We start from the raw sequence: 22683 nt of genomic DNA, 5'->3' as shown, positions 1-22683 counted from the left end.
CCACTACTCTGATACACTACACATCGATACTCTCTTCCACTACTCTGATACACTACACAGCGATACTCTCTTCCACTACTCTCATACACTACACATCGATACTCTCTTCCACTACTCTGATACACTACACATCGTTACTCCCTTCCACTACTCTGATACACTACACATCGATACTCTCTTCCACTACTCTGATACACTACACATCGATACTCTCTTCCACTACTCTGATACACTACACATCATTACTCCCTTCCACTACTCTGATACACTACACATCGATACTCTCTTCCACTACTCTGATACACTACACATCGATACTCTCTTCCACTACTCTGATACACTACACATCGTTACTCCCTTCCACTACTCTGATACACTACACATCGATACTCTCTTCCACTACTCTGATACACTACACATCGATACTCTCTTCCACTACTCTCATACACTACACATCGATACTCTCTTCCACTACTCTGATACACTACACAGCGATACTCTCTTCCACTACTCTCATACACTACACATCGATACTCTCTTCCACAACTCTCATACACTACACATCGATACTCTCTTCCACTACTCTGATACACTACACAGCGATACTCTCTTCCACAACTCCCATACACTACACATCGATACTCTCTTCCACTACTCTGATACACTACACAGCGATACTCTCTTCCACTACTCTGATACACTACACAGCGATACTCTCTTCCACTACTCTCATACACTACACATCGAAACTCTGTTCCACTACTCTGATACACTACACATTGATACTCTCTTCCACTACTCTGATACACTACACAGCGATACTCTCTTCCACAACTCCCATACACTACACATCGATACTCTCTTCCACTACTCTGATACACTACACAGCGATACTCTCTTCCACTACTCTCATACACTACACATCGAAACTCTGTTCCACTACTCTGATACACTACACATCGATACTCTGTTCCACTACTCTCATACACTACACATCGATACTCTCTTCCACAACTCTCATACACTACACATCGATACTCTCTTCCACTACTCTCATACACTACACATCGATACTCTCTTCCACAACTCCCATACACTACACATCCATACTCTGTTCCACTACTCTGATACACTACACATCGATACTCTCTTCCACTACTCTGATACACTACACATCGATACTCTCTTCCACTACTCTCATACACTACACATCGATACTCTCTTCCACTACTCTGATACACTACACAGCGATACTCTCTTCCACTACTCTCATACACTACACATCGATACTCTCTTCCACTACTCTGATACACTACACATCGTTACTCCCTTCCACTACTCTGATACACTACACATCGATACTCTCTTCCACTACTCTGATACACTACACATCGATACTCTCTTCCACTACTCTGATACACTACACATCGTTACTCCCTTCCACTACTCTGATACACTACACATCGATACTCTCTTCCACTACTCTGATACACTACACATCGATACTCTCTTCCACTACTCTCATACACTACACATCGATACTCTCTTCCACTACTCTGATACACTACACAGCGATACTCTCTTCCACTACTCTCATACACTACACATCGATACTCTCTTCCACAACTCTCATACACTACACATCGATACTCTCTTCCACTACTCTGATACACTACACAGCGATACTCTCTTCCACAACTCCCATACACTACACATCGATACTCTCTTCCACTACTCTGATACACTACACAGCGATACTCTCTTCCACTACTCTGATACACTACACAGCGATACTCTGTTCCACTACTCTCATACACTACACATCGAAACTCTGTTCCACTACTCTGATACACTACACATCGATACTCTCTTCCACTACTCTGATACACTACACAGCGATACTCTCTTCCACAACTCCCATACACTACACATCGATACTCTCTTCCACTACTCTGATACACTACACAGCGATACTCTCTTCCACTACTCTCATACACTACACATCGAAACTCTGTTCCACTACTCTGATACACTACACATCGAAACTCTGTTCCACTACTCTGATACACTACACATCGATACTCTGTTCCACTACTCTCATACACTACACATCGATACTCTCTTCCACAACTCTCATACACTACACATCGATACTCTCTTCCACTACTCTCATACACTACACATCGATACTCTCTTCCACAACTCCCATACACTACACATCGATACTCTGTTCCACTACTCTGATACACTACACATCGATACTCTCTTCCACTACTCTGATACACTACACATCGATACTCTCTTCCACTACTCTCATACACTACACATCGATACTCTCTTCCACTACTCTGATACACTACACATCGATACTCTCTTCCACTACTCTGATACACTACACATCGAAACTCTTCCACTACTCTCATCCACGACACATCGATATCTCATGCACGACACATCGAAACTCTCTTCCACTACTCTCATACACTACACATCGATACTCTCTTCCACTAAACATCGATACTCTCTTCCACTACTCTCATACACTACACATCGATACTCTCTTCCACAACTCTCATACACTACACATCGATACTCTCTTCCACTACTCTCATACACTACACATCGATACTCTCTTCCACTACTCTGATACACTACACATCGAAACTCTCTTCCACTACTCTCATCCACTAAACATCGATACTCTCTTCCACTACTCTGATACACTAAACATCGATACTCTCTTCCACTACTCTCATACACTACACATCGATACTCTCTTCCACAACTCTCATACACGACACATCGATACTCACTTCCACTACTCTCATACACTACACATCGATACTCTCTTCCACTACTCTGATACACTACACATCGTTACTCTCTTCCACTACTCTCATACACTACACATCGAAACTCTCTTCCACTACTCTCATCCACTAAACATCGATATCTCATCCACAAAACATCGAGACTCTCATCCACAAAACATCGATACTCTCTTCCACTACTCTCATACACTACACATCGATACTCTCATCCACCACACATCGATACTGTCCTCCACTACACATCGATACTCTCTTCCACTACACATCGAAACTCTCTTCCACTACACATCGAAACTCTCTTCCACTACACATCGATACTCTCTTCCACTACACATCGATACTCTCTTCCACTACACATCGAAACTCTCTTCCACTACACATCGATACTCTCTTCCACAACACATCGATACTCTCTTCCACTACACATCGATACTCTCTTCCACAACTCTCATACACTACACATCGATACTCTCTTCCACTACTCTCATTCACTACACATCGATACTCTCCAACAACTCTCATACACTACACATCGATACTCTCTTCCACTACTCTCATACACTACACATCGATACTCTCTTCCACTACTCTCATACACTACACATCGATACTCTCTTCCACTACTCTCATACACTACACATCGATACTCTATTCCACAACTCTCATTCACTACACATCGATACTCTCTTCCACTACTCTCATACACTACACATCGATACTCTCTTCCACTACTCTCATACACTACACATCGATACTCTCTTCCACTACTCTCATACACTACACATCGATACTCTCTTCCACTACTCTCATACACTACACATCGATACTCTCTTCCAGTATTCTCATACACTACACATCGATACTCTCTTCCACTACTCTCATCCACTAAACATCGATACTCTCTTCCACTACTCTCATACACTACACATCGATACTCTCTTCCACTACTCTCATACACTACACATCGATACTCTCTTCCAGTATTCTCATACACTACACATCGATACTCTCTTCCACTACTCTCATACACCACACATCGATACTCTCTTCCACTACTCCCATACACTACACATCGATACTCTCTTCCACTACTCTCATACACTACACATCGAAACTCTTCCACTACTCTCATCCACGACACATCGATATCTCATGCACGACACATCGAAACTCTCTTCCACTACTCTCATCCACTAAACATCGATACTCTCTTCTACTATTCTCATCCACTACACATCGATACTCTCTTCTACTATTCTCATCCACAAAACATCGAGACTCTCATCCACAAAACATCGATACTCTCTTCCACTACACATCGATACTCTCATCCACCACACATCGATACTCTCCTCCACTACACATCGAAACTCTTCCACTACTCTCATCCACGACACATCGATATCTCATGCACGACACATTGATACTCTCTTCCACTACTCTCATCCACTAAACATTGAAACTCTTCCACTACTCTCATCCACGACACATCGATATCTCATGCACGACACATCGATACTCTCTTCCAGTACTCTCATACACTACACATCACTACTCTCATACACTACACATCACTACTCTCATACACTACACATTGATACTCTTTCAACCACCACTCTCATCCACAACCCATCACTATATATACAGTATATACTCTTTCATCCATCACTCTCATCCACAACCTATCACTATATATACTCTTTCATCCACTACCCATCACTATACTCTTTCCTTCACTACTCTCATCCACTACTTATCGATACGCTTTCATCCACTACTCTCATCCACGACCCATCAATACTCTCTCATCCACTTTTCTCATACACGACACATCGATACTCTCATCCACGATACATTGATACTCTTTCATCCACTACATATCGTATTCTCATCCACTGCACATCAATACTCTTTCATCCACTACATATCGATACTCTTTCATCTACTATTCTCATCCACTACCCATCATGACTCTCTCATCCACTACCCATCGCGACTCTTTCTCTCTCATCCACAACCCATCACTTCTCTCTCATCCACGACACTAATACACTATTCATCACTCTCTCATCCATGATATTAATCCACTCCTGTCATCCACTACTCCCATCTGCCACTCTTATCCACAACACTAATCCACTAATATCATCCACGAATGTCATCCACCACTGTCATCTGCTGCTCTGATCCACGACCCATCACTGCACTCTCATCCACTACTCTTATCTGTCAATCTCATTTACTACTTTGATCCACAACATATCACGACTCTCTCGTCCACTACACTAATCCATGACGATCATCAACTACTCTCATCTGTCAATCTCATTTACTACACTAATCCACGACTATCATCCACTACTCTCATCCACTCCACTATTCCAGCACGATCATCAACTACTCTCATCTGTCACTCTCATATACTACAATAATCCACTACTCTCAGCTGCCACTCTTATGGATAACTCTCATCCACTGTCCATCATTACTCTCTCCTTGACAACTGTCATCCACTACTCATCACTACACTCTTATACACTACACTAATCCCCTTATACCATCCACTACTCTCAGCTGTCAATCTCATTTACTACTTTGATCCACAACACATCACGACTCTCTCGTCCATTACACAAATCCATGACGAACATCCACTACTCTCATCCACTGCACTAATCCACCACGATCATCAACTACTCTCATCTGTCACTCTCATTTACTACACTAATCCCCTACTCTCATCCACTTCTCTCATCTGCCACTCTTATGGATAACTCGCATCCACTGTCCATCATTACTCTCTCATCGACACCTGTCATCCACTACTCATCACTGCACTCTTATACACTACACTAATCCCCTACTACCATCCACTACTCTCATCTGCCACTCATACAGACGACTGTCATCTGCTGCTCTGATCCACTGCCCATCACTGAACTCTCATCCGCTACCAACCAGTACTCTGTCATCCTTGACACGAATCCACCAGGATCATCAACTACACTCATCATCTATTCTCATCCACGACCTATCTCAACGGTCTTATCCACGACTCGAATCTATTACTCTCATTCACTACACTCATCCAACGACACAGAATCAAATACTCCCTCATCCATTTTCCACCTCAAACTCAATTATTCCTCTGGCTTGTCCCACATTCCTGTCCCTGTACAACAAAACACCACCAACAACTCCCCCATTCTTCCTATTGGCTGACCTTTACTTCCCATTCATGACCTCTCACCATGAGACAAAGTGCTAATTGCCTTGCACACCTTCAGTGGTTCCTTAAATATCATGCACCAGCTGTAATCCATGTGCAACTGTTTACGTGATTGGAAAGAACATTATCTGAGTGCATCTGCAGCATGAAGATCAGCATCAAGCTGTGTTGGACTCATCAAAACTACCTTGTAGGGCCTTGTCTTCAATAAAGCAAATGCCACCCACATAAGTGTATTGCACATTTTAAACCCACACACCAAAAATAGGAGGGTGGACAACATGGCAGAGGCACATTGACTGCAGAACATGACAGAAGGATATTGACTGTGGAACATGACAGATGCATATTGAGTGTGGAACATTACAAATGGATATTGACTGTGGAATATGACAAATGGATATTGAGTGTGGAACATGACAAATGGATATTGAGTGTGGAACATGACAAATGGATATTGAGTGTGGAACATGACAAATGGATATTGACTGTGGAACATGACAGATGGATATTGACTGTGGAACATGACAGATGGATATTGACTGTGGAACATGACAGATGGATATTGACTGTGGAACATGACAAATGGATATTGACTGTGGAACATGACAAAAGGATATTGACTGTGGAACATGACAAATGGATATTGACTGTGGAACATGACAGAAGGATATGGACTGTGGAACATGACAAAAGGATATGGACTGTGGAACATGACAAAAGGATATTGACTGTGGAACATGACAAAAGGATATTGACTGTGGGACATGACAGAAGGATATGGACTGTGGAACATGACAAAAGGATATTGACTGTGGAACATGACAAATGGATATTGACTGTGGAACATGACAAAAGGATATTGACTGTGGGACATGACAGAAGGATATGGACTGTGGAACATGACAAAAGGATATGGACTGTGGAACATGACAAATGGATATTGACTGTGGAACATGACAAAAGGATATTGACTGTGGGACATGACAGAAGGATATTGACTATGGAACATGACAGAAGGATATGGACTGTGGAACATGACAGAAGGATATGGACTGTGGAACATGACAAAAGGATATGGACTGTGGAACATGACAAATGGATATTGACTGTGGAACATGACAAAAGGATATTGACTGTGGGACATGACAGAAGGATATTGACTATGGAACATGACAGAAGGATATGGACTGTGGAACATGACAGAAGGATATGGACTGTGGAACATGACAGAAGGATATGGACTGTGGAACATGACAGAAGGATATGGACTGTGGAACATGACAGAAGGAGTCATCAGAAGGTACATACATACGATGGGAGCATGCACCACAGCACATCGCTGCGTCCACATTCCGCTGGTACACCACGGGCTTCCATCTGGCCATCCCCCAGCAGATGCAAGGCCCATCCTCATCTCTTCGGAATAGGACATTCCAGGCAGCCACCCGACGGGACCACCTCAGGTTATCCTGAAGAGAAAACCGTCTGGTGGACAACACCTCAGCACCACCCAGACACACACTGTATTTTGCGGAGTGAAGCCTTTTGTGGTGGCTGAAGTCTCCCCTCTTTTTCTCCCCCTTATTAGTTTTCCCATCAGCGAAGCGAGAGGTGGTATTTGCAAGTCTATAATAATAATAAATGTGAGTGTGTGTCAGTCAGTTAATGTGTGGTGTGTGTGTGTGTGTGTGTGTGTGTGTGTGTGTGTGTGTGTGTCCACCATAACTCCAAAGAAATGAAATCTAGCAGTCTGAAACTTTCTTGCATACTAAGGGAACTCCAAGGAAGTGTAAGAGTGAAAATTGGGTGTTTGGGTTAATTAAATGACCCCTTTTGAAGATAATTAATGGCCGTATTTAATTCTATCCTTTATCAGGCTCATCCTTGGCCACCTCTCTCCCCATTAATGGGGTCTTAAGGTGCATCCTCAGTTACCTTTCTGGGGTCTTAATTCGCCATTTTGATCAGCCTGCTCAACAATGCCTCGAGTTGGAACAGGCCACAATGATTTATTAATGATAAAGTTTTTTTTTTGTCACTTTCCACACACATCATCAAATTCCTGATGATCATACTGTTACAGATCCGGGGGGGGTGGGGGGGGGCTCGGACGAGTGCGTCAATCACTGTCCGTAACCAGTTTGGGTTTTCGCAACCTACTCTCGACAGCCAAATGTTACAGATTCGGCACCACCCTAACCACCGCCGTCTCTGGGGTTATAACGCCGGCTGGTTTGGCACAATTCTCGGGTTACGCGTCTCGAACCACGATACCAAAATACACCTGTACCTTGCCAGCTGGGGGAATAGACCGTGGTTACAGACTGGTTTTGTCAGAGACCAAGCGGGGTCTACCAGTCTGTAACCATTTTGGTTTTTATATCCAAATCGAGCGGATCGTTCCTCGACGAGGCACAAATTAATTCAAAGCGGCAACTTCCTTAGAATCAGCCAGATTTATTGGGGACATCGGGGAACACGACACAAGCAAAACATTCACGACAATGTTATAATTAATCTATAACCCGTTCTTAACTAGGGAGCTACGGGTTTCGAAGGGAACTCTAACGAGATCAACCTTAAACGACATGCAAACAAGACATGGACGACATGCAAACAAGACATGGACAGCATGCAAACAAGACAGAGTACTTGGTGATGTTTCATGGACGAGAGGAAAGTGTCAAAGGCATGAATGTGGCTCGTGACAAGCCGATGTCCACGGATTCGAGCCCCAAGATTGAGCACGGCGCGTGGCAAGATGGCGGCGCCGTACTCTTCCTTCTCAAGGCACCGCTTGCGCACGTCCTCCTCAGTACGTTCTGACCCCACGCAATGTCGACGGCACAAGACCGTCAGATCGATGGTGGGTCTCAGCTGGTTTCTCACAAGGTCCAGCATACAAGTCCAGGCCTGGCCTGTTCACCAGACAAGGCCAAATCGGGGTGTTGGGCTCTGGAAGGCTGGGTCCATGTGATTCCAAGACGTCGTCGAGCCGTGAGGTGAGTAGGGACAGTCAGAGGCTCCGTCACTGGACTCCTGATGAACCTGTCGATGTCCTCCTCATAAAGTCGATCCCAACTCACACAGCAGCCAGTTCCTGTCGACGCAGATTAGAGACTCTCACGAGTTGTTTCGATACCGCAGAAATCCTCACTCGACACTCAGGCTCAGTTACTCCCTCGGCAGATTCGACCCTCAGGTTCAGTTCCTCCTACTGCCGATCGCACACTCGACCTCAGGCTGATCCTCTCCCAGCCGATGGCAGACAGACCTCATTCAGTCCCTTCCTTGCCTTTCTTTCGGCTCGCTCTTTATGAAAAACCCATCGCAAAAACCCTCATGCAGTTTTTCCTACTGCCGATGGCAGACTCGACCTCAGCGCTCTCGTCGCAGATCCACACTGCCTTTCCTTCGTTTGCTCGCCTCGAAGCCCACTGGCTCCTCCCCTTAGTTTCACTTCCTTCTCTAGGCCACTCCCTCTCAGCCGACTGGGCGGGGCTTCGTCCGGAGAGGGGAAGGAAGAAGAAGAAGAAGCTCTCGGTACACCATCAATGTAGAACAATAAACATGCATCCTACACCTCCCGACACACATGTAGCGTCCATTTACCGAACAACCTGGCTAAACATGCATTTAATGGGGGTCTGTGCTAATACTATATTTAATAGCATACCAAGGGCCATTTCCACAACAATACCTATAAATCGCTGGGTACATTGCAATACTTATAAATGCCTGGAGATGCCAGCACTTGTGGCTCTTTTATTTCCGCACATACCATAACCTCGAGAAGCTGAATTACAAAATTTAAGCTCCAGAATTGAACTTAGCAGCAATTCCGACTGCTAAAAAAAAAAACACCTAGGGTTCATTTATCTAATTCGGACATACTTTGATATTTTGGGCATCTCTCAGAGGTGTTTAATATGACGGATCGGCGATCGATAATTAATCGCTTGCAAAGCTAGCCAGCCGTTCCTTATCAACCATTTCTTGCACTACTTCCTTGAGTGCTTAAGCAACTTGATGAGGGCTCTGAATATATCGATCGACTTGAACAAAGTTCAGGGGCCACTAACCTGTGTTTAGCCCCATGTTGCTCTGCGGTGTGTCAGACATCCAGACACAGCGAGCCAGCCAACGCCATCGATACACCGGTGCGGCCGTGGTACTTGGAGGATTATGAGTGTTGATGGGTTTCAGGTGGTCATGTTATGATTGTCCTTTCATCATTTGACTTGTCATTTTACGAGGGGAGGAGTGTGCTGTATCACGTGATTGGGTTTTCGTATATCATGCCTCGCCCGCTAGGGGTGGCGGGAATGTACTTCCGGTCGTGCAATAAAGCGGAGTTGATGCTGACACGCTTACTTCTCGTGTTCCACTGCACCTCGTACACTCCATAAACCATATATCAAAATGACCGGCGAGAATTCAATTTTATGCTAGTCTTTATCTTTTACGTGCTGCTTTCAAGGAATATGCGATATAGTGACAGCTTCTGCTTACCACATTTTCGTGAGGGTGCCCCGCCATCTTGGAAATATGCAAATCGACTTCAGAGTGACACAGTGATGGTTGAAAATAAGTCGGAATCGCATCATATTATTTTTTTTAACATGTTATACGCTATTTCTTTGCATTACCGCCAATTTGTAAATATATAATAAAACGCAACGTAAAAAAACATGGTCACATTTGTGGTGTAGCCTGCGGGCATGCAGGGCGGGGAATGATGATGATGCATGATGGGCATGATGATGGGAGGAGGGGTCGGCGTGGTCATCGGGTCTGCGAGGGATATAAGGTGTGCGCGCCGTCTGAGGCGTTGTAGTAATGCTGTAGTAATGCTGGAGTCGCCCGGCTCGTGAGTGTGCTGATACGCAATAAAGGGGAGCCACGGGCAGAGTACGCTCGCGCTCGCGCTTGTGCACCACAGCCCAGCTCGACTGTTCCTCCGCATCGTGTCTGCCTGTTAAGCATCTTCTATTCAGTACATCACAGTTGGCTGACGAGGATCTTTGGATCGGCGTGTGCAGGGCGGCAAATAACCCGTGCGGTTCCAAGCTACGGAGCCAAGGGTCTCGCCGGCACGAGCATGGCAGAAGGTCGGGGCACGGCGCACGGACGCGTACCCGTGTTCGGGGGAGATGAATTCGAGTTGTTTTCTGAACAGTTAGGTTGCTACTTTCGCGCGAATGATGTAGAGGATGAAGAGAAACGCAAGGCGATCTTGCTCGCCTCACTATCAACGGAGCACTACCGGCTGCTGAGTGATTTGGTGGCTCCAAATAGGCCCAGTGATGACGGGCTATCGTTTCAGGACATCGTGGCGAAAATGAAGACCCACTTGGCGCCAGAGAAGTCGTTACATCTCGCGCGGTTCCAGTTCGATCACCTCGCTAAGGGTGGCGAGGAGTGCGTTGCAGACTTCGTAGCACGGGTGAAGCATTCGGCTGTGCCGTGCAAGTTCACGACAGAGGAGCGTCCGGCACGGCTCAGAGATCGTTTTATTTCTGGTCTGCGAGATGCAAAGATGGTAGCAGCCATCCTGCGGTTGACCGACATCACATTCGACTCGGCGGTCGCGACTGCTTCGTCTGTTGAGCAGACACTCACGGATGTCCGCACCATTGCTGGCCAGGACGTAATGAGTAGCTCCAGCTGGGGCATGTCGGCTAATCCCGAGGTCCACGCGGTGACCGCACAGGTGCCGCAGGTCGCGCAGCCCGGAGTCCGCGCGATGGCTCAAGTGCCGCAAGTCGCACATGCACCTGGCGGTGCGGGACGAGGGCACGCACCGCAGCACGGTCGCACCGGGAGCGAAGGGGCTTTCCAGGGGTGCTGGGGGTGTGGGGGGCCGCACCTGCGACAAATGTGCCCGTATAAGAACACCGTGTGTTTGCATTGTCACAAGGTGGGACATTTGAAGCGTGTGTTGAATGGCGGGGGCCTCCGTTGGGGTCTTGGATAACGAGGTGCGGGAGGACCCCAGTGACCTGGAGATCGGCCTGCAACCGGGGCATGACGATGCCGGCGAGCCGGAGCAGGAGATGCAACCACGGTTGAGTCTGTTTTCCGTTAGATCGGAGATGACGACGCCTTTCACGGTGGAGGTCGAAGTGAATGGCGAACCGACCGTGTTTTGCGTGGATACCGGGGCTGCGGTGTCGGTCATGGGTGAGCAGGTGGCTCGTGGTCTTCGCAGTATTCGCCTGGTCAAGACGGCCTTGTTGCTGTACACGTACACCGGTGAAGCGATTGCACCGCTTGCGAGGGCCGACGTCTCAGTGCGCTACCGAGGTCGATGCGCCCGGCTCTCGGTGTTCGTTGTACGAGGGGAGGGGCCCGCCCTTTTGGGTCGGGACTGGCTGGCGCACCTCGGACTGGATCTCCGGTTCGTACCTCCAGATGTGCCAGTGCTCTCTTCGAGGCCTTCGTCGAGTACCGAGGGCGAGGCTCTGGCGGCGGGGGCCGCGTCGATGCAACGGGAGCGGCCGTTCGTTGCTGCCTGCGGCGGTGATGTGCGGTTCGGGAGCGGCGAGAGCCGTATCAGCTCTCGCGATGAGTTCCCACGTTTCGGCAGCGTTCGTGAGGCAATGCGCGCCGGTGTTGTTCGGGCAGCTGCGACAGGTTGCGGTGAGCCCGTGGCGTTAAAGGGAGTCGCGAGTCACAACATCGAGTCGACAACCAAGAAACGGACTCGTAAGGTGGGTTGTGGGTTGTTGTTCATGGCATATGTGTTTTTCCTTGCTCTAGTGATGCAGTTTAACGTTGTTGAAATTAATGCCAGCAGTTCCCGTGTGAGGGTGAGTTTGGCGGAGATCCATCAATGGGATTTGTATTATGATCAATGTGATGTGGGGGCTTTGGGAGCGGTGGTGGCGAATAAAAAGGTTGGGTTGGCCTTCCATTGTCCCGGGTCGCGGATAGTTGCTTTGTCATGTGCTGGGATTTTATCAAAAGAGCGCGCTGTATGGAAAAATGAGTTTGCAATGCTTCGAATGATGTTCGTAGTGATTTATAACGAGCCTATGATTGAAGTGTGGTTTAAATGGAATTGCTACCGTCTCGCTGCCATGTGGGTCTCGGAGATCGACTCGGAACCAAGACTGGTGCGCTGGTCGGCGTTACCCCCACCTCTGGTTGCGAGCGCAGCTCTCTGTGTTCGCTCAAGGCCGTTTAGACGGGCGTTGGCGTCTCAACTGATTGTGGTGCGTGGGTTGTTTTGGAGCATTGAGTGCGTACAGCCAGCGGCGCTGTTCAGCGCCCCCATCCAAGGTCGATCAAGGCTGGCGCTGGCGCCACGGCTTCCAGACAGCGGGCTTCCGGCCTCGGAATGTTTATCTACGTCGGGTCTGCCTGGGGGGAGTGGGCCGGAGGCGTTTGATGGTGCCGGGGGAGGTTGGCTCGAGAGATCGCCACGGCCTCGGCGAGGGCCATGTCAGCATGAGCCGCCTGGGGGCGTTTCCGCTGTGTAGGGCTGCTGTGCTTTTCGCCTTGCTGCTTCATATCAGTAACGCGGCCAGAGTTTGGGAGGTGCTGTGTGCACCTCCGTCTTCGGAACCTGGCCGTGGCAGCTCCATGAGCTCGCTTTCACGCATTATATGATGTGATGTGCTGTTATACTTCACTGTTTTCATTTTATTTTCATGATTATTATACCGAAGTCCTTCGTGTTGTTTATGCTTATTATGCTGGTGATCATTTCATAATCATAGTTTTAGGAGGGAGGAGTGTGGTGTAGCCTGCGGGCATGCAGGGCGGGGCATGATGATGATGCATGATGGGCGTGATGATGGGAGGAGGGGTCGGCGTGGTCATCGGGTCTGCGAGGGATATAAGGTGTGCGCGCCGTCTCAGGCGTTGTAGTAATGCTGTAGTAATGCTGGAGTCGCCCGGCTCGTGAGTGTGCTGATACGCAATAAAGGGGAGCCACGGGCAGAGTACGCTCGCGCTTGTGCACCACAGCCCGGCTCGACTGTTCCTCCGCATCGTGTCTGCCTGTTAAGCATCTTCTATTCAGTACATCACAACATTTTGCAATGGCGTCTTGACGTCACTATTTTGACCGCAGCGCCCCTGGCGAGTCCGGCAGTGCCGAGCGCCCTTGACGTCATGGTTGATGGTTGGTGTACATGGAGACTTCATAATTATATCGTGACGCGTCTTCCTGTCATGGCCCTCCGTTACAGATGTTCGCGATTCTCGGTGACTTGGTGGATTCCTTATCACCCACTGAACGTCAAGTCGGATTTCCGTCGTATCCAGAAATTATAACAGGATCAAACATTCCGCCACCTTTGCGTACGTAATAGATAGACGTATCGTGAGTTGTGGTGTATCGTAAGTGTTCTTGTTGGAGAGGCCAAGGTTCTTCTTATTAAAAAATTTTTTATTTCATGTTCTCCGATTTGTAATTTTATTTAACGATGATTAATTGTGTGATTTGCGTTTTTGTTCCCTGTTTATTTGCTGCAAAAGAATGTTTCGAAAGCGAGAAGGTTTCAGAGCGGTGTATAAAACTCAGGCCGTTTTTAATCTACGTTGGTTTTGATTTTCTTGATGTTGCGAGAAGGGACAATGCGGATGTTGCCTTTTTATCCTTGTGCCAATTGGATTGAGTTGTGAGGCTTTCGGAACTCGTTCTGCTCTGATAATAGTCGTGTGTGGGTAACTGTGTTTATCGAGGACGAGGATTTTAACAACAACAATAACAACAACAGCAACAACGATGATCTCATCGTCTTGAGCTTCACAACAGCCATTAAATCGTGTGAGGTGTTTTCACACTCCATTACAAGAGCAGGTGTAGTTGGTCGTGGTGAGTGCACACGTGTGGTTCGACGGTTTATTTGTCAAGGATTGTGAAATAAAACAACAACAAACCCCCATCCTAACATGGGGGGGGGGGGAAATACCAGCAGCACAGTAGAAGGGAGAGTGAGGTCAAGGGGAGAGAGGGGGGAATACTAGCAGCACAGTAGAAGGGAGAGTGAGGTCAAGGGGAGAGAGGGGGGAAATACTAGCAGCACAGTAGAAGGGAGAGTGAGGTCAAGGGAGAGAGAGAGGGGGGAAATACTAGCAGCACAGTAGAAGGGAGAGTGAGGTCAAGGGGAGAGAGGGGGGAATACTAGCAGCACAGTAGAAGGGAGAGTGAGGTCAAGGGGAGAGAGGGGGGAAATACTAGCAGCACAGTAGAAGAGAGAGTGAGGTCAAGGGGAGAGAGGGGGGGAAATACTAGCAGCACAGTAGAAGAGAGAGTGAGGTCAAGGGGAGAGAGGGGGAAATACTAGCAGCACAGTAGAAGGGAGAGTGAGGTCAAGGGGAGAGAGGGGAAATACTAACAGCACAGTAGAAGGGAGAGTGAGGTCAAGGGGAGAGAGGGGGAATACTAGCAGCACAGTGGAAGGGAGAGTGAGGTCAAGGGGAGAGAGGGGGGAATACTAGCAGCACAGTAGAAGGGAGAGTGAGGTCAAGGGGCGAGAGGGGGGGAATACTAGCAGCACAGTAGAAGGGAGAGTGAGGTCAAGGGGCGAGAGGGGGGAAATACTAGCAGCAGAGTAGAAGGGAGAGTGAGGTCAAGGGGAGAGGGGTGGGGGGGGAATACCAGCAGCAGAGTAGAAGGGAGAGTGAGTTCAAGGGGAGAGGTGTGGGGGAAATACTAGCAGCAGAGTCGAAGGGAGAGTGAGGTCAAGGGGAGAGGGGTGGGGGGGGGGGAATACCAGCAGCAGAGTAGAAGGGAGAGTGAGTTCAAGGGGAGAGGTGTGGGGGAAATACCAGCAGCAGAGTAGAAGGGAGAGTGAGGTCAAGGGGGGAGGGCATTCGAACCTTGACCGGAATCGAGTCGACTCGTTACTTCTCCACCGAGTTTTGTCATCATACGTCCAAAGCCTTTTTGAGATATTGTGTTCGGTTTTTATATATACTAGTACATGCTCGTACGTGCAAATTTTTTTTTAATTGTGACGTCAATTGTGATGTCATAGCACCGTGTCCTGTCATAGCACTGTGTCCTGCCATTGGTTGATAAATAAATGGCCGTAACTTGGGATCTGCTTGTCCAATTGATATAAAACCTTGAAAAGCCACATCCGCGGGTCCCCAGCAATATTCTTGGCAAGTTTCAATCAGATCGGACCAGAGGTTGTCGAGAAACGGCGGTCGCAGACACACATACAGACACACACACACACACACACACACACACACACACACACACACACACACACACACACACACACACACACACACACACACACACACACACACACACACACACACACACACAGATATTGCTGGAATTATAGATAGACATATCGTTTGACCACATTGTGATTTTATCAATGTCTGGAGAGAGGGAAGATGTGCAGCAGGAGGAATATGTTGGCAGAGAGTGGTCATCAGCAAATGGATGAAGAGAATTATCTAGAGAGTCAGGGAGATCATCGATGAAGATGAGGAATAGGACTGCGCCCAGAACACGATCATGGGGGGACGTCAACCTTGGCAGGGGGAGAGGGGAGCGGGGAGGAGTGGGGGGGGTGGGAGCGGGGAGGAGTGGGGGGTGGGAGCGGGGAGGAGTGGGGGAGTGGGAGCGAGGAGAGAGGAAGAAGAGTGACGTTAGAGGAAGGGAAGGCAGCGTGAGGGGAGGGGAAGGGGAGTGTGGGGGAGGGTGGTTGGGGGAGGGGAGTTAGCAGAAAGAATATGTTATGCTTTTTGAACGACACACACACACGTACTTGGTTGATATCGGTAATTTTTTGGGAATCGGCAGGTTTGAGTCAGTGTGATTACCGTCTACAGTAATTACTGCATACAACCCAGAAACCTTGAGTAGCTTTAACTGAAAAACAATGTTGCATCGATGTAGACATTTCAGGATAAGTTCCAAGTGGTACATCGTTCGCGTTCCACACAATCGTTATAACTTTTTTTTAAATATCTGTTTTTTACCAGATTTATTTTGATTCCCTGAAGAGTACATCGTGAAACATCTGAAAATGGAGACACAGATCTGGCAGAAGCTATGGGCATGCAGTCTCTTTGGGGGGACAGGGTTTGAGGTCTGGCAGTGAATGCATTAAATTGTATAGCTCAATGAAACTGGTTAATTTTGTTACATTCCTAAATTTTTTGTTCACTCAATATAATTCTCCAAACAGGAGAAAAAGATAAGTTTAATGATTTGGAAAATACACATTTTCTTGTGTTTGTATGAAGGAGGGAACATAGCCTTGCTTGTTTAAAGTAAATAGGTATATCGGCTTAGTTTTTGGACTCGTTATTTCTTTAAATTATCAGATTTCACATCAGATTTTGACACTTATTTAATCTGGACGATATCCGATTCTAAAAAGCGAATCTTTTGATGTACTTTCATTATTCCGTGAGAGTAGATCGTGGAAAATCAACTCGTATCATGCGTGAAATCGCTCCAACCTCGTAATTTCAAAACTTATAGTACTTACAAACGCGATGTATACAACAATTCATAGCTATGATGAACAGGCATTCGATATGAGTGAGGATAAAAACTTTATAGTTAAGAAATTGTTGCGGCCTGTTCCAAGTCAAGGGATGGTTGAGCAGGCCAAAAAAACATGGTAGCTTTCGACCCCAGCGAGATTACCCAGGAAACTCCTTAAGACCCTAGAGAGCGAGGTGGCCGAGGATGTTCCTGATGAAGGATATAATTAAATAAGGCCACTAATTAGCTTCAAATGGGGTGTTTTAATTAACCCAAACACCCAATTATCACTCTTACACTTCCTTGGAGTTTTCTTAGTGTACATACAAAGTTTCAGGCTGCGAGGTTTCTTGGTTTTGGAGTTATGGAGGAGACACACTGACACGCACACGCACACGCGCACACGCACAGACACACAAACACGCATTGCCTTTTTTGGTCATCTCTTCGAGCATAACCTAATAATATAGGTGTTGAGAGGAGAGGTGACGATCCGTCCGTCCACAATGAAGTTGAAGTGGGAGATCTTGTCATTAGTGATCCTGATAGAGGTCGATGAGACGTACACAGCGGTATGACTTTCAAGGTCACCGAAGGTCAAGGTCACGAGACCTTTGAAGTTGCGAAAGTGACGATTTTCAAATTCTATCTCCTCCGCCATTTCCCAAGCGATCTTGATTTTGATTGTAGCATATGAATCTATGCGACAATATCTAAATTTTAATCGGGCTGGATTTTCGATATTCGCTTTCGTTTTCGTGTCACGTGACTTCAAATTTGGCAAAAAATGCACAAATGACGATTTTCAAAATCGATCTCCTCCTACATTTCTCAAGCGATCTTGAATTTGATTGTGGCATATAAATCTATGGGACAATATCTAAATTTTGGTTGGGCCGGATTTTCGATATTCGCTTTCGTTTTCGTGTCACGTGACTTCAAAGTTGGCAAAAAATGCGAAAATGACGATTTTCATGCGAAAATGACGATTTTCAAAATCTATCTCCTCCTACATTTCTCAAGCAATCTTGAATTTGATTGTGGCATATGAATGTATAAGACAATATCTAAATTTTGTCAGGCCGGATTTTCGATATTCGCTTTCGTTTTCGCGTCACATGACTTCAAAATTTGCAAAAACTGCCCCACCTTCAGGAGGCTATATATTTTCTCGCAGAGATGACCGTCACTCCTGCACGGGGGTAATTTTACGAGTATAGAAATTTGTTGGGTAAATACAACTGCATGAACACCAACAGGTACCTGTTGACATCTGAGTACATTGATATACGTAATGTTATCAGACAACGTATGTTATCAGAGTCTCTTCGTTCAGTTTCTCTTCAGATTCTTCTTCAGTAACCTCGTCATACGAAATATCGTGCATTGAATCATCTTTATCAGCACCAGTCATGTTGGTGCAGTCCATTCTCTTTTGTACACTTTAGTCCGTTTGGCAGGCACTGGCAGGTGGGGTGTCAGGAACGAGTGAATTTGTGGGATTAATTCCAAGATGACCTGATGTGTGGGAGAGCCAGTCATCTGGTGAATATCAAGTTTGCCACCCTGTCCTCCCATCCATGGGGAGCCGGCACATCTGGAGCTACTACCAGGCTATGTCTTCCCGTGGTGCTTTGGTAGTTAGCTCTGAAAGCATGTTAGTAAAGACTGTCTTCACGTGGAAACAACTGTCCTGATTCCACTGTCCCTTTGTTTGTGTACCACAACTGGTAGCAGAGTTCATCCAGGTGACATTGGAGTACGAGCACTGTCCAAACTCCATGCAAACTCCTGGCAGACTGCAAAGAAGACATGGGGCAAGGTCACCATCTGCTCTCTCAATGCTGTGAAGTCATCTTGAAATGCTTTGTACCAGCAATATTGAACTTAAATTCCTTGAGTTTGTCCTGTTCTGAAAATGTGCTGACCGTATCACATCCTCTGAATGTATGGAAACCCAACAAGGAAGTACAGACGTACTTTCTTGGTGTAGAAGCTCCTTTGTTGATACCGATGATCCTAGTCCTGTTCTTCGTGAGCTGAGTACCGCCTGGGGATGCTGCAGTTTGTTTTGCTTGTGAAGGTGAGGAACAGGATCGGCACGTGTCCTCTACTAGCATCATTGACAGTGAGCCAGAGTCTGCATGTTGAGAGTGCAGGAACCGACCTGTATCTGTGTCTTCCTGTGTGATACAAAGAGCTTATAGTTAGGGAGCTAGTTTCATTTACACTTTTTTGAACAAAAGGTTTGATGGTCTCATTCTGTCAAGAATACATGGGGGATGAATAAAACCCATTTCTTAAGCATGGCATTCCCAGCCTTTAGGGGAGGAAGGGTCCCAAACCCCCCAAAAAAGTGACATTCATTTACACTTTTGAGAACACTGATATTCACACTGATGACACCCCTCATATCACTAGTTAGAAATATACAACTTAAGAAACTATATTTCCAGGGTTTGCACTTAAGAAGGGCCCCAGTGGGGGTCCAAAAAGGGTCTCAATTACACTTTTGAGAACAAAGCTGAAATTAATACTGAAATATACCCTCACATTGCTTGTCACAAAAATGTAACTTAAGAAAGGATAGTCCCTGGCGTTTCGGCTTAAGAAGGGTTCAAACGGATGAAGGAGGGTCGAGCAAATCCTTGTCGGATTTGGCCCTGGCAACCACTAGGCCTAACATCTGCTTCGGCTCAGGTGTTCAGCTACACATTCACCCAATACACAACACATTTCTGTAAGCCAACTAGCATCAAGTTACTATTTTTAGCTCAGGACAATATGACACAGCGACGACATCTCAGAAAACGGACTATAATCCCAGTGCCTGCGCGGCGACTGGCTATACCTGCGTGCTATGAGATTCAGGTCATCCACTGTCAACTCTTACTAGAACGTACAGGCTGCCCCTGTGCATTCAGTCACACACACCTACTGCGTGTGGAGTGTAAAAGTGAATGTGAAGCCAGAGTCCATGACATTCTTCTCTTCATTTGACAAAGTACTGTGACGTCCACGGGACTTGAACAGTCCCGCCAACGTAGAATGAGCCGAAACGATGGAGGCGGTTTATTTGTTTATAACCCAAACATGGCGGTTCTAATCGCTCTACCGCAAACGGGACAAGGAAGGTGGCACGAGTCACTTTTCACTGAGTTGATGATGTTTATTTGTTTTTATTATTACCAGAAATAACAAGACTCGGCAAGAAGAGGGATCCGGGGCGATTCGACGGGATGGTGTGGGATCGGGCGTGGGGAAAAACACAGACAATTCCAATGAATATACAGTTCTCAATCCCTCTAAGGCGCCAAGCAAGCACACACACACACACACACACACACACACACACACACACACACACACACACACACACACACACACAAAACGTAGCTATTTCTGGTGGTCAGGCTGGACCGTGGTGTGGACGCAACTGTCCCTGGATCGGCGTTGGACGAGCTGGCCTTGCTCTCTTCAGGGGGGGCAGGAGAAACCGTGGTGCTGTCGACCTCCTGGTCTTGGCCCAAGTCCGCTCACAGCCGCCAGGGAACCAGTTCTGGCGCCAAGTTGCGAGCAGGAGAGGGAGGCAGGTCCGCCCGCCGTTCGACCCCGTACTCCGAGTCAGCAGAACCCCAGAGCCAACCAAGGTGAGGCACGAGGCTCAGCAAGGCTCCAAGACACGATCAAGAACACGATCGAATCAGCACAACAACAAGGATGCTCCCCGCGCAACAGCCTCCCCACCAAAAAAAAACCACGATCTTTTGGTTGTAATCTTCTTCCTCTTTTTTTTCTATCCCGAACAGAACCTTTTTATCCTTCTGTCCTCGTCACTTCCAATCGAGCCGTTTATTGGCCCACCGCCGTCGCCTCCTGCCAATCGTGATCACGGGGTGGAGCCATCCGCTGCACTGTCCTGTGACGTCACGGCCAGTCTCCAGAGAATACCAAAAAGGGGTTTACGCAGACACACTTACCCTATCCCGTGTCCCTATCTAATTACGTGACAATTATCATCTCCCCCCTTGAAGAAATGAACATTTACTAGACAACTTATCACCACTGAATTGCTACTTATTACATCGAGATCCTGGTAAACTCGAACAGCATGGCATACCTAATTAAACATCCTAATTACCCTTTGAATGCATACCCCCCCTCAAACGTAACAGTACATATGAGGCAAAGACTTCACTGAAGTATTGTAAGTCTAATATTTTCAGCCTCGTCATATGGACCAAGCAACACTGACATGAAAAAGACAGAACACTGAAAGCTACACTTATCCTAAACAAGGGAAGCAAAAGTGTACTATATGTACAGTACTTATTATTTTCGGTCTACACTGACCTTCTAAAGCATTCTTCGAGAAGACCTCCATCAAGTCTTCAATGACGCTGATGCAATTTCGGCCACTTTTGCCACACCCCCAGGCCCATGGGTTAATTTCATTGATCTAAAGATATGAATTTGCACTGCTTTTGGGGGAAGCAGTGGTGTAGTGGCAGAGTTTCAGACTCAGGAGCGGGAATGCCGAAGTCGATTCCCGTTCTGATCACCATCTGTTTCTTTGTATCCTTGGGCAAGACACTTGACCAAACTTGCTTCTCCCCACCCATGAGTAATGGGTACCTGGCTGGCAGAGAATGAGAAGTTGTGAGCGCTGAAAACAGCAGCCGGGCTGTAATACTCCCCAAGGAGTGGAGAAAGAACTTGGAAAGAACAGGCCAATAGCTGGGGGTAATAAATGTGAAGCGCTTTGAGAATGTTCAACATTATAAAGCGCTATATAATAACTTCACATTATTATTTTTCCTATCTTCTCTTACAGCGCACGTACATTTAATTCCCATTAGACTAGGGAGTGGGCCCTAGCTAGAAACACATACTTACCGATATAACTGATCTATAAGGACTCTGGCTGTTGTATGCTCATGGCTTCCAGATTCGTAACACTACCCCCTCCCCTTTTTACAGACTCGTCCCGAGTCGTCAAATTTGCGTGTGACAAGCATGTGTAAGTTTTCCCCTGGTACGATTTACCTGCGGATCCCTGAGTGTGACATTTTTTTTATACATGTCCCAAAAATAAATAACCGAGTGCACTGCGTAACTAAACTAACAGACTCATACAGACGACTTAA

The 22683-nt window shown here is 46.7% G+C and overlaps 1 protein-coding gene across 8 annotated transcripts in view; it reads left to right on the top strand.

Annotated features, from left to right (window-relative positions):
* Nucleotides 1-22683, top strand: part of ARSA (arylsulfatase A) — a 46753-nt gene that overhangs the window by 1288 nt on the left and 22782 nt on the right. Inside the window, exons 1-2 of one of the 8 annotated variants that reach the window (XM_085886733.1) lie at nucleotides 13527-13543; nucleotides 14262-14373. The exons of 1 other annotated variant lie outside the window; for it this stretch is intronic. Coding sequence is in view for 3 of the 7 variants with exons in the window: in XM_085886730.1 (XP_085742856.1) it covers nucleotides 13101-13543 (443 nt within the window). In the remaining 4 variants the exon portion in view is untranslated. Of the gene's footprint in view, nucleotides 1-13090; nucleotides 13583-13891; nucleotides 13912-14261; nucleotides 14374-14616; nucleotides 14891-22683 lie in introns of those variants that run through there. 6 more of the 8 variants (XM_085886730.1, XM_085886729.1, XM_085886727.1 and 3 more) reach the window with 6 other exon arrangements.

Source organism: Eptatretus burgeri, chromosome 6 (genome assembly GCF_056783735.1).
Source record: "Eptatretus burgeri isolate ZD-2024b chromosome 6, Ebu_testis_v1, whole genome shotgun sequence".
Classification (NCBI taxonomy): domain Eukaryota; kingdom Metazoa; phylum Chordata; class Myxini; order Myxiniformes; family Myxinidae; genus Eptatretus; species Eptatretus burgeri.
The sequence above is the reverse complement of the archived record's forward strand: the minus strand, read 5'-3'. Positions and strand labels throughout refer to the sequence as shown.